Source organism: Drosophila subobscura, chromosome U, assembly GCF_008121235.1.
Source record: "Drosophila subobscura isolate 14011-0131.10 chromosome U, UCBerk_Dsub_1.0, whole genome shotgun sequence".
Taxonomy (NCBI): Eukaryota; Metazoa; Arthropoda; class Insecta; order Diptera; family Drosophilidae; genus Drosophila; species Drosophila subobscura.
The window spans coordinates 3211791-3225005 of NC_048534.1; the positions used below are offsets into that span (position 1 = coordinate 3211791).

General features: G+C 44.4%; 2 protein-coding genes across 2 annotated transcripts in view; both read left to right on the forward strand.

Annotated features, from left to right (window-relative positions):
* LOC117900473 (neurotrimin) overlaps positions 1–13215 on the forward strand; it is a 57357-nt gene that overhangs the window by 22057 nt on the left and 22085 nt on the right. The window contains exon 3 of the mRNA XM_034810852.1: positions 12997–13103. Within this exon, the coding sequence (XP_034666743.1) occupies positions 12997–13103 (107 nt within the window). The remainder of the gene's footprint in view (positions 1–12996; positions 13104–13215) is intronic.
* On the forward strand, positions 9720–11048 carry LOC117900474. The gene has a single exon (XM_034810853.1). The coding sequence runs from the start codon at positions 9762–9764 to the stop codon at positions 10989–10991; it is 1230 nt and encodes a 409-aa protein (XP_034666744.1). The 5' UTR covers positions 9720–9761; the 3' UTR covers positions 10992–11048.

Below are 13215 nucleotides of genomic sequence, written 5' to 3' on the forward strand. Positions count from 1 at the left end.
CACTTCCTATAACCAAAAAACCTAGGAGCGAACTCCTTCCTTCTCACTCTACTGATGGCGCTGTTGGTGTTCTGTTGCATGCCACCAAGTGACTAAGCCTTGAGAATGATTGTGAGTGAGAGCGATTGTTGATTGTTCGTGGAAGTGAGAGCCTGAGTGAAGTTGTGTCTGGGAAAACTGCTGTGCCATGAAAATGCACAAATCGACAAAACGTTTATCAAGCATTTAACGCACGAAAAGGCAGAGCCAATTTGAATTACACATTTTCACTAGATGAACTATTAAGAAGCCCAACAACTTTTAGTCATCTATTATTGTAAAAATGTTGCGTGCTTATGCCAAAAAGTGTTTCTCAGCAGAAAATACGAGCATTTGATTTATGCGAAGACAGAGAGGGAGATAGAGGAGACAGAGAAAGTGCGGTGGTGGTGAGAAAATATTTGATTTAAAACAAAAATGCATAGGAAATTGTAGTAAGAAATACACAGAGAAAACTAAACATTATCATTTGCTGGGCGGAAAGTGCCCTCAGGTGGCCCCCAAGAGGTGCTGCATAAACAAAATATGCCGAATATGATGCTAAAATTCACAAAAGGCCATGAGAAAAATGGAACGACACTCTCTCTCATGCCATAGATATCCATATATGTATTCGTATACTTATTTATTGTATCCATCGATATGCAAAAAGCTTATGATAATGCCTTTTGTGTAAAATGGCCAAGAGTGTTAATACGAATGCCGTTTCAAAGCCATGAAAGGACGACCCCAGGATCAGGTCGTGGTCTGAAGCCATTCGAAGATGGAGCCAGAAAAATACAGCCTGAAAAACGTCTTCAAAATGATGTATGCAAAAATAACAAAAGACCAGCACACATACAGCAAAAATAAAGACATGCAGACAGACATACAGAAGTCCAAGCACAAAGACAGACCTACCGAAAGACAGACAGATTTGAAGATGGATTGAGATGGAGAGTCCAGTAGGCGAACTATTTTTCGTTGCAGTGGCAAAGTTTGGGCGAAAGGAGCTCAAGAAGATTGGAACATAAAATTGTAATAGAAACTGTGTATAAGTAATAATATTTTGTGTAATTAAAAAGGCATTAAATTTGCAGAAAAAAGGCAAAGGATCGGAATTTAATTTAATTTTCGAACCAATCTAGGTATAGGAACTATGCTGTCCAGAAAGATTAACTCTTAAAACAATTTAAATTCGTATTTTAAGATCAACGAAACAAAAGAATTAAAATTAACTAAAGTTATAGCTATTTCCCCAGTGTGTACCATCTTTGGTTTAAAGCTAACAAATTATATAATTAATATTGCCACAATAAATTTGCTTTATTTTACTGCGAATATTTTCTTGTTAGCTTTTCCTTAGCTAGTTTTTTGTGCAACTTTACAATCACTCCTCTGTGTCTCGCGCCCTCCTGCGCCTCTTCATTGCTCATATGGCGTTATGCATAAGTAATATCATGTTAGTGTCAATAGTTGTCAACGAAACGTAGTTGACAGGACCAGCAGGACTCGCCAGATACCAGCTCCCCATTCCAGTAGTGTGTCGCCTCCGTTCGCAGTTCGTTATCGTCCTGTTTGGCTGGGGCGGCACCTTCCTTTCTAGATTCTTTCTTTGGGGGCAGGCCCGTCGCCAAATGGCCCACATACATATGTACATATGTATGTACGTACGTATGCTCCTATTCTGTATTATTTCAGACAGGCATTACTTTTTTGTGGATGGAGAAGAAGAGCCTTACAGCTAAATAGGGTGTGGGGTGTAGCAGCTCGTTAGTTTTGCTCTTGGCATTTCGATTCGAATTCGTTTCCGGGCCAGGGCCTTGTTAGTGGCGGAGAAGGCAACGTAACGCACTCAAGTGTCCAGATCCAGATCCAGATCTGGAGAAGCATCTCCCCAGCTCCCGAGGCAGCTGTAGTCAGACGTAGCCTTTGCCGGGAGGGGTCGCATATGTTACTTTATTGGCATTCAATTTGAGTTATCGCTATTTTTTCCTGTTCATATGCGCCGCTGCCGCTGTTATTTTCTCCCTCTCGCTGACTCTGACTGCCTGCCTCTTTCTCTGTCCTGTTTGCCGTGTCCGTTCTATTTTTTGTTTTTTTTTTTGGGCAAAGTGAAAATGAATTTTCCACTTCTCACACATCCTCGCAGCCATTGTGTTTTGCAGCAGCAGCAGCAGCCTCCATTGAATGCAGCAAACCAAGGGTCTGAGATTTCATCGACAGTTTACGTTGTGGGGCACGTTCGTGGCGGAGAGGAGAGGCGGGGCACTGGCACTGGCAGCGGCACCGAAATATATAATCACATTTTATTCCCAACTTTTATTTCACTTTATTTGATTTGATTCCATTTACCATTTTTAGTTTGAATTTTCCTACAAGTTTTCCTCTGCTCTTCCATGGCATGGCAGCATTTTCCCTTAGCATCTTGTTTGTTTTTGTTGCTCCCTTACCCCATAAACTCAAACACAAACATACACACATACATATAAAGGCCATAGATACAGTTCGTTGGTAAAGTTCAAAGTTTATTTCTATTGATTGGCCTTCGGAGGTCATTTGGGCATTGCGAGGGGGCAGCACCTTACATCATCACAAAATCGAAAAACATTTGCCTACAATTTTGATTGATACGAGTTTTCAAGTTGAATTTAATTAAAAATGTCTATCTACGTCCATGCCATGGGCAATTGATGGGCAATTTTGTGTATAAACTTCTGCAAATGGGATAAGTGGCAGTAGCAACAGATTTCAGTAGAATAAACTGCACTTGAGACAATTCAGATGATAATCTGTTCAACTCTGTGATACTCTTCACATTTTTGTCATTTTTAATGCCACCAAAAATTGATTTGAATTTATCGAAGCATAACTCGTACTCTCTCTGGAATATTTTTCTTCCCTCCTCTCCTCTTCGATTCACTCTCGACTCGTGTCATTAATCTGCTGCATTCTTTACAAGCCCAAGCACCGGGAGAGTTTACTTAACCAAAGTGCTGCCTGCTGCCGGCCTGCCTGCCCGTCGGGGAGTTTGTTCTCTTTCTATTAATTATAGACTGCCCTTCGAAATGTAAGACACAAATTTGTTTTGCATTTACTCCCTGGGGGTGCAGAAACAAATACTTGAATGCGACAGACGCGCCGCGCCAGTCATTAAAATTTGCAATGCCGTGGCGAGTACTTTACGGCTTTTGAAGTTTTTACGGTGCAGTTCTCAGGGGTTTTCGGGGTTGCAAGTAGCAACCAAGTGGGAGCAGGTGGTACTGCGAGAACCAAAGGTGTTGTTTCCTTTTGCCTCCTTTCTTCACACTCTTCCACACATGTTGCCACAGCTCGCGACTTCCTGGTGGCCTAAAACTTGCGCCGTGTTGTGTCGTGCCGTGCCATGCCTAATGAGTAGACTTTCTAATTAATCTCTAGATCTTCAAATGTTTTTATTGTCGGAAATTGCCAATTACTAGGTTGGTTGGAGCGCGAGTTCCAAGAGTACTTCCCTAGACAATTCCAGAGAACCCACACATCCCAATGAGCTTGAGTGGTGGTGCAGTCGTCTTATGTGCCCCATTTAGTAGCTCTGTGTCCCCAGGGTTCGTCGCATAGCTTCGTTTCAGCATTTCCTGCATTGTCACACTCAAATCTGCACTTGCTGTACATAGAGCCACACTGCTGTCCAGAGCTCTGGTTCTAATGCCATTTGGGCCTCGTAATTATTATCGAGTACACACACAGGTCAATCAAGTGAGTGTGTGTGAGTGTGTTCGCTGCGGCACAAAGTGCATAATTAAGAGGATGCGTCTTTGAGGCAGCAACAGCAACAGCCATAGCAACAGCAACAGCTGCGACCGTAGCAGTTTGAGCGTCTCCTGGCAGCTCACTTGTTTGTTGTGGCCAATGTCCATGTTGAAGCGTCATCTGATGGTACTTCTCTTGTTGCTGCTGCTAGTGCTTATCCTTCTGTTGCTGCTCATTCTATGGCTCTTGATGCTCCGCCTTCTCCAGGTGATGCTGCCATTCCTTCCATCTCCTGGTGCTGCTGATGCTTCTCTACTTTCCATCTGATGCTTCTGATGGCTCTGCTCCTGTTGACTCTTGGTTAATAAAGCAGCACTTAGTGCCTCAATAGAGGCCACTGGCAGAGCACATTGCCATTCCTCGTTACGCATCCCTCAACCTCCTTTCAATGTGTGGCGGCTACTTAAAGTTTGCCCCACCCCCACACCCCCACACCCCATACCCTATCTGTGTGGCAGTCTGCCTGTATGTGCGATGTGTCTATGTGTCCGTGTGTGTGTGTGTTGTGGCTGTGATGCAGTTATGCGCATTTCCGCCTGAGTAGCTTCTGACTTTGCTTTTGCTTTTGCTTACATATCCTCATGCATGCCAGAGGCGCAGGATGGGGAGGCACTTACACATACAGGACCCCCTACCCTACCTATATGTTTATTTGTGGGGGCGATGGAAGAGGCAAACAGCGAGGGCTGTGAAAAGAGTTTGTTGTACTAAGAGGTGTGGAGAATGCCGCTGTTGTACTACAAATGCCTGGAATTTTGTCTGGACGCTGATATGCAATGACTGCACCATCAAGTGGCCCCGAGCGACACCGAGCCGGTCCCCGAGCGATTAATCGAACCGGTCGCGAGCATGCAGGAAAGATAGATGTTAGGCTAATATTCGAGGAAAATTAGAACTAAACACAACTAAACTAGAGCAACTATAGCTAAGCAAGCAAAATTATCGAAGTCAAAAATTAAATTAACTACGGGAGAGGTAGGCTAGTATAAGAGATTTAAGAAGAGGAAGGGAGTGAGTCGAGGATATAATGTGATAGAGGGAATTATAATCCCCCGAGCATAAAACTCTAAAGGGTTCGTGCAAGGCATAATTCGATCTACACATTGGAAGGAACAAAGGAATATAGTTTACGCGGCTCAATGTGTATGAAAATTGATAAAAAATGAAAGACAGTACACCACGATGTAGTTATAAATGTACAAGAATATTTTCTTAAATTGTTTTATAGTTCTAAAATGTAAAAATAATCATTTTCAATTATAGTTCTTCAGTTGTATGGAAAATTGATTTCTCTCGAGTGATTATTCTCTTTTTTAGGAATTAAAAATATATAAAAAAACTACTTAATTTCCATACAAACTTATTAAAAAGAGTCCCTAAAATCTGAGAGGAGGATGATTAAGAATACTATCTGCATTATATGTGTATTTGGGATAGTCAAGTATTGAAAGATTCCACCCTTAATGCACCTGCTCCTTCCCTGAACTCTTCCATCAACCCTTTCGAATATGCAATTGCCCCGTACATAAACAACAAGAGGGACAACAGTGCAAGCTGCAGGAGGAGCGGGAGGCACCCACAAGGACACACACATACACTGCTGTCACTCATTCGCTCAGTCGAAACTGTCAATGCTCGTTTCAATCTTTGTATTTTGTGCTTTTGCCTGCAATTGGCAGCCAGGGCAAGGGCAGCATTACATTTGCTTGATTGAACTTCGCCTCCACCACCGACACAGTCGCCACTTGGAGTTGTCCCGGGTTCAGCTACTTGTCCTGCTGCTGGAACAGTTGACAGTCGAAAAAATGCTGGGGCTAACCTTACAGACTCTGGCCATAAAACTCTGATAGAAAGCCAGACGAGACTCATCGATGGGAGACCATAGAAGCGAGAGAGCCTCAGGCAAGAGTCAAGTAAGAGAGAGACCTGATACGGTTACCTATGTACATATGTATATTGCTGTAGCGTGTATAGGAGACTCCACTCAACTTCACGTGCATGTCTCTAAATGCATAAACACCAGAACCCACAAACCCCCCGCACAATCCACATACAAGCCCTGACCCACATTCCCTGACACTGCCCCAAAGGCTGGCACTATGTGGGGCGCAGCTTCCAGTTACAGTTACAGTTACAGTCACAGTCTCCCCGTCACAGTTCTGTTTCAGTTGCTGTTGCAGATCCCAGCTACAGTTGCAGTTACCAGCTACCAGTTAGAGTCCCTTTTTTGTGGCATTCTTTATGGCGGGTGCACTCTTCATCAGCGTTGGCTTGGGCGAAAAGTAAACTTGAAGAATATATACTTACGAGTATGTATTTCCTTTATGTTCAGTCGCTGCTGTCGCTGGCTGGTTCTGTTCTGTTCCTTTGAGCCATCACTTAATCTGCCAACGTGATACAACAATGAAGCAAAATGGCAAAAGACGGATAAGTAGATCAACAATGAAATGGTGAGAGTACAAGCTGAGAGAGAACATAAATATATAGGATCCCAGAAAAAGCAAGGGGAACATGGAGTTGGAGTAAGTTGAGATGTTCTAGAGGGATAAGTAAGATCGGGCTTGAAAATATGTCAACTGTGGGGCAGGGAATTTACAGGTTTTGTTTACTAATTGTTGATGCGTTAAATTAGATGCAGATCGGTCAAATTTCAAGTGTATGCCGCGAGTAATGGGAAACATAGGACATACAGAGGAAAGATGATAAATAAATAATAAAGGGTGAACGCGTTGAAGGCTTCTACAAGGTTTATACAATTAATTTTTGACAGGAAACCAAAATACAATGATTTCTACTTATACATGAATATACTTACATACATACACCTTCAAACTCCAGTCTCGATGGTAGAATATTTTCGATTTTTCTTTGACTCCCACAACACTATCAATTTTGCATCTTAATGCACACATTTTTGCTGCCTCTTTTGGCTTCTCTTTCAATTTTCATCTGGGTTTTCTTTATATAGTCGTAGTAACCCAAAGTAGAAGCATTCGTTTCAGTTTGCAAAGCATATAGCTGTTGGGGCCAATTGACTGTGACAGCCACAAACAGAGACAGAAAGTAGAGGGATGGAGACGCACAGAGGGGGCGAAGGAGATACAGAGGGAGCGAAGCAAAAACAGCGAGGGCGAAGGAGACACAGAGCCAGAGCTGGAAAGGGGAAAATTGTAGTTTGTTGGGAGTTTGGGCACTGGCATAGAGGGATGGGATGGGATGAGCCCAGATAGTTTTGTTTTCCATTGAAAACTTTTTGCCCAGTCTCACATTTCAGTGAACTGTCGTGGTCGCTCGGCGACTGTTGTTCTTTCTAAGCATATCAATTAGGTTTGGCGTTGGCTTTTTGGACTGCGGCTTTCGCTTTGCCATCCTACTGGATAGTTGGCTCATCATTTGCATCCAAATTACCCTATCTCATGGCGCTCCCTCCCGCACAGGAGTTGCGCGAGTAGATCTGAAAGTCCGCTTTCGGGGGAAGCGACCAAGTTTACAGCTTTAAGCCAAATCACAGTATGAGAAAACAATTGTGAAACGCACAAAAGCTGAAATTTTGCCAGCCAAAAGGAAGAAAAAAAACATTGTTTCAAAAATAAAACAAAAGTTTAACTCTTTTAAATTCATTTAAACGCTTTTAGCGCTTTTCACGCCCCTGACCAGGGAAGCTGCTGCTGCGTCTCCTCCTGACTCCAGTCGTCGTCGCCTTTATAGGCGTCCTGGCAAAGCGTGGCAAAGTTTTGTTTCGGCTTTGTTAACAAAAGTCACAAAAAGAAAGCAACAAAAAACAAAACAAGAAAAGGAATGGAATGGATGGCGACGATGGAAAAAAACGTGGCAAAGTTTTCCCTCAAAGGCACAACACAGAGAAATGGCGGGATAATGCTGGCTGCGGCGAGTGGCGTGAAGCAGCAAAGAGTTATAGATGCCCTATAAAAAGGGGTATTATAAGTAGAATTAGTTTTATTTGCTCAGTTGATCAATTTATTGCCAATTTACTCTTCGATTGTGTCTCTGCAGTGGCTGCTTATTGCATTTCTTGCTGAACTTGCTCGCTTTCTAACACTGTTTTAGGTTGCTTAAGAAGTTACAAGCTGAGTGGGAACGCTGGTGAAGATTGAAAAGGTCGGCAAAGTGTTACAGACACAAATAACACTTTCTCAATTGTTGCATTTAATGCCCGTTTCGTCACTCTCTTTGTCTAATTGCTGATTAAATTAACACGCTGTTAAACACTGGTTAAGCATCTTATGAACTGGCAACGCAGCGAATGGAAATAATTCTTTGTTTTTGTGGTTTTTTATATTTTCTGACACTTTAACTTCCGCTTAACTTTTTCTAGAAATAAAACCATAAATATCCAAGAAGTATTTCGAATTTCCCCTCCTTTGTCGAATCCCCAAAGATAGAATGCTTTAACCTTGAAGGGCAATGTTTGGAATCAAAATGCTGACCGCCATTGAGGCAGAATGCGTAGCGCATGCCAATTGTGCAATTGTTGGAAAATTTCTACTTCTATGCTTTGATTTTCCCTGGCTAAAAACTTGCACGTTGTGGTGCTCTCGTATTTCCCACTATTTTTTCTATGCTCTCTGCCAAGCCCGTAAACCGAGAGGGTTGTGGCATGCTGGGCTTTTGGGCCCCGCTGATGTCTTCCGAGGTATGTGTAGGTGTTTGGCAATCATGAAGAAGTTGCCAAGTTTCAATTTACGGAATTGTGTGTGTGGGCACCAACCAATCCACGGCCATTAGTCGCTTTGATCAAATATTTAAAGCTAATGAACAAGGTTGCCAACAAGAAACGAAAGCAAAAAATGCTCGAGAAATCGAAACTAAACTCGAGTGGCAAAGGCCAGGCAACGAGTTCAATCAACCTGACAAATTTCAATCAAGCTGTGGCAAAAAAAAGAGGCACACAGCTCTCTCGTGTCTCGTGTGCCCCCAGGTATCCATACCCAGCCGAGTCACGCCACAGTACAATTAGGATGCCGTTGAAGTTTTGTCAATGAATGGAAAGCGTCTGCAACTTTTATTTAACTTGTGAGCAGAGAGAGCCAGATACACATAGGACCGGTACAGAGGACTCCAGAGCTTGGTCAACACAATTGCCCCACGTACATAGCTGGGAAACGGAAGGAAGAGGAGAGACTCTGACTTTTGCACTCACGTGCACTGACACACGCACACACAGAAACACATTTGACTGTTTACGGCAACAACTGGTTATACTCTAACGAGGTTTTGAAGGGTATAACGAATATTTAGATGGTTTTCAAATGAATCGAGATAAGCAATGAAATATGATAGATAAGCGGGAGATATGGCAAGGGCAAGGCCAAAACACTAAAACAAGGCAGTGTTGGTCAGTGCATGAAATGATTATAAATAGGAACCAATGCCTTTCTGGTTGAAGTTTCTGGTAATCCATTAGAACATTCAATATGCCCCCTTCGTTTCTGCAACTACTAGTTGGCTTTGCCTCGCCATTTTTTCCTGCACTGCTTGCCCTTGTCATGGGCCCTAACTTAAATTGGTTCTGGCTGGTGGGGTTAGCCACAGCTGCTGAGGTCTAGCGCCGGACTCGGGCCTGCCACAACATTTCTCCCGGTGCACAGTGCAGTGCGATAAGCAGAGCAAAGCAAGAGCAGGGCAACAACGGGCTCAGCCTCGTTCGGTTTGCAACTACGCGTTCGTACATCAGCTGTCAGCATATCAAGCAGCACAACCCATGCCTCACCGACTGACCCCGGACAAAGCTAAAGCTGTTTCCTCCCTGTGTCTCCCCCTCCATGTGCTAATCAGTCGGTTCGATTCGATGTTTACACTTGCGATTGAGACTGAGAGATTGCCGCTGATGCTGATGCTGCTGCTGATGCTGCTGCTGATGCTGCTGCTGATGCTGAGAGCTGATGAGCAGATGCCTCAATCAGTTGGCCAGCCCAAGCCCTATTGAGAAGATGTTTGAGTGCTCGTTGATTCTGTGTCTGTGCCTCGCGTGGGTGGTGGTCGATGTGGCTGTGGCTATGGCCGCTGTGGATCCACTTTTGCCACTTAATGCCAAGGACTTTCAGCTGGAACTGCTGCGTGGAATGGCCGAGCAGGCCGAACGGCGAGTTGAAATGAGTCTCAATGATTTTCTGGCCCAGATGGAGGCTAATCCACGGTTCAGCAACTACACCGCGGAGTTGGGTGCGGCGAGAGCCACTAAAATACTGCCACAGAAGGTGACGCTCATCAAGCAGCTAATAGATGCCCATCATCATCCGGATACGAATCTGGAGCACACCTCTGTACTGCGGAATCTTGTGTTTCTCAATCGCCTGAAATCAATGATCACGGCAGCTGTGGACGCCAGTGCCCTGGAGATGCGGCAGCTGCGTTTTCATCGTCTATGCCAGCAGTTTGATCGCCCAGTGCCCAGGCCCAGGAGACCACATCACCTCATTAACGATCAAACTGTGGGAGCGGCTCTGGAGCAGCTGAACCTCACGCGGAGCGAGGGCAACATCACCAGCATAGATCTCAATCAGTTTGGACAGCAGCTCTACGATCGGGTGAAGCTATCGGGCGCCGAGATCATCGACAACTATCTGTTGATCCTCCGCGACGTCTTGCAGTACATCATCGAAGGCGAGCACGAGGATCTGGCGGACAGCACCCCAAAGCTGGACAACATGCTGCAGCAGTTGAATGATATGTTGGCCACTCACGACTTTTTCGAGAAGCGTCAGAAGGTGTATGCCTATCTGGAGCGTCATCTGACGACAGACTACGAGCAGCTGCGTGAGACAGCCAGTGCCGAGCAGCATTTGACGGAGAAACTGCTGGAGCAAATGAAAGCCAAAGGTCTGGACTTATTCGTCACCTTTCTGTTTAGCAATTTTGAGTTCTTGGAGCTGGTGCACGAACAGTGGTCGCTGCTGCTGCCACAGACGCCCAGCTTGCTGTATGACGACACCTCGCGGCAGCTGTACGATCTGCAGCAGCTCTACGAGAACTTCAAGTTGGACACGGAGAGTGAGGCCAAGTACGATGCCTACGCGGTGGCTCTGCGACAGCTGCACGAGCGCACCGTGGAGCAGGGACAGCGGAATCGACACATCTTTGAGCTGCTGTGCAATGCTGCCCAGAATGTGGGCAGTGTTACCTTCAACATGATCAAGGCCAAGTGCCAGGATTTGCTTTAGGCTAAGACCAGAAGATTGCAAGATTATCTCTCTAATAAAATAGTATTCTGACGGCAAGCAATCTGGGTAAAACGTTGAGACGGAAACAAGGATTGAAGGATCAAAGCTCTTTGATGCCATAAGACATCTCTGGTGCTGTTGCTGTTGCCTCGGGAGGGATGCAAGTTTCTTCGTTGCACAACTTAATTATATTTTGCAATTCGTTGTTGCATCTGGCAGCTTTTAATATCCGTTGGGGAGCTGCATCTCTTGGCATCTGTCGCATGGGATGGTGTTCAAATGGCCCAATCCCTGCCACTGAGGCTTCCTTTTGCCGCATTATGCTGATGCCCCGTTTGCCCCGAATGTTGCTGCTAGTATTTGTTGTTTATCTACCATGGAATCCAAGTCGTTCCCTGTCCTGAATGACCCCCGACTGTGTGTGAGGGGGGGAACTGCCAAACTAATGACTGCTGCTTCCACTGTCGTTGGCCAAAGCCAGCTAATTAATTGTCGTCGTTGCAGGTGATTAGAACTTAAATGAGTTGCCTGCCGTTGCATCACGGAGTGGAAGCAGCATCCGGGATGGACGGGACAGGACAGGACAGCAGCATCAAGCGAGCAACGAGCCAACAAGGATAACGATGATACCAAAACCAAAAACAAAAAAATGATGCTCCCTCCCAACTATGTACTATGTGTAGCTGACAGCCATGGCCCATGGCCTTTACATGCCCATCCCCCTCCCCCGACAGTCTGTCTGGCCAGATGACATTTCATCCCGTGTGTTGACCAAACAAAATGATTTCACATTTCTGAATCGCAATTTGGATACCAAAAGTGTCATAAGTCCTATGGCACATGTCTGTAAAATAATTTGCCAACTTCAAATAAGAGAAATATAGCAAAAACAAAGTGAATTAGGAAATGCACTCAACCACTAGAATTTAATGTTTAGACACAAGACTGAAAGTTTGAGTACAAAAAGCAATCATTGAGCCTTAGCAATTTCCAGCTAATTTCTTTGTTACATCTAGAACCGAGTCTTTAGATTAAATAAAAGATATTCGGAAGGAACTGAATATTGGTTATATTATAGCTTTAAGAATTGATAGCCAGCAGCTTTATTGCACATACAAAAATAAATGTATGCATTGATGGCAATACAAATGCGAATTGTGTGTCCCATGGCCGTGGCACTGCCACGTAGAGAGCTATGCACACCCCCGCATTCACCGGAGAGCTGCCAAGCTGCCAACCGTTTGCACAACATTTATCACCTTTAATGCACCAAACACAGCAGCAACACCAACACCAACACCAACACAGTCGGGGGCTGGCAGCAGCGGATGGGGCCTGAGTGGCGCTCATCCTGAACACAAAAGGCAATACAGCAGGCGGCCAACGTTTACACACGATACAAAAGTAGCAGCAACCAAAGCAACAACAATGCAACGAAATGCAATTTCACACTAGGCTAAACCGAATGCCTGTACCGGACCTAGGAACTGGGACCGTGGACTCTCGCATGGGGGTAACCAGCTGAACCCGTAGTCCGAAAAAGGCAATGCTCGCAAAAGGGTGTAAGGCATAAAATTTAATTATGATTTATGGCTTTGGCAGACCTTTGTCCGCATGCAGAGAGGCTCAAACAAAACATTTAATGTCCAAATCGAGTTTCACCTTGTATTCCCCTTGGATTTGATCAGATATGATGCCACTCAAAAATCTTGCTCACAGAAACTAGATTTTATTCAGCTTCTCGTGCTGTCAAAACCTCGAGTGAGAGGGGCTTTCCTTTATTGCTCGTAATTTTTAAGTATTCCCATAAATCGCTGTACCCAAAATTAGAACTATAAAAATCCACAGGCACTTAATGGAAATGTGTTCTATTTATATATAGAGGGGGGAAGCATTCAAAGAAAACTCAAGGGTGCGAGCAAAACTAATTGAGTGACTGCTTTAATTACTGTACTGATTCCAACACACACTTATGCATGTACTTCCCCTCTGTTTATTGTTGCAGTCATCAGCGAAGATCCCGAATTCACAGATGTCATCGAGAACATTACTGTACCCGCGGGGCGTAATGTCAAATTGGCCTGCTCGGTCAAGAATCTGGGCTCCTACAAGGTGAGTTCTTACTTCTGTATTTACTACGAAAATCATAAATAAACTCTGCACAGCGTTGGGTGTATTGGTTTTGCCTTCAAAATAAACAGTTGATTGGTTCTTGGAAGGACTT

Excerpts from the sequence above, each read along its gene's own strand:
- LOC117900474 (XM_034810853.1), top strand. The coding sequence starts at position 9,762 with ATGTTTGAGTGCTCGTTGATTCTGTGTCTGTGCCTCGCGTGGGTGGTG.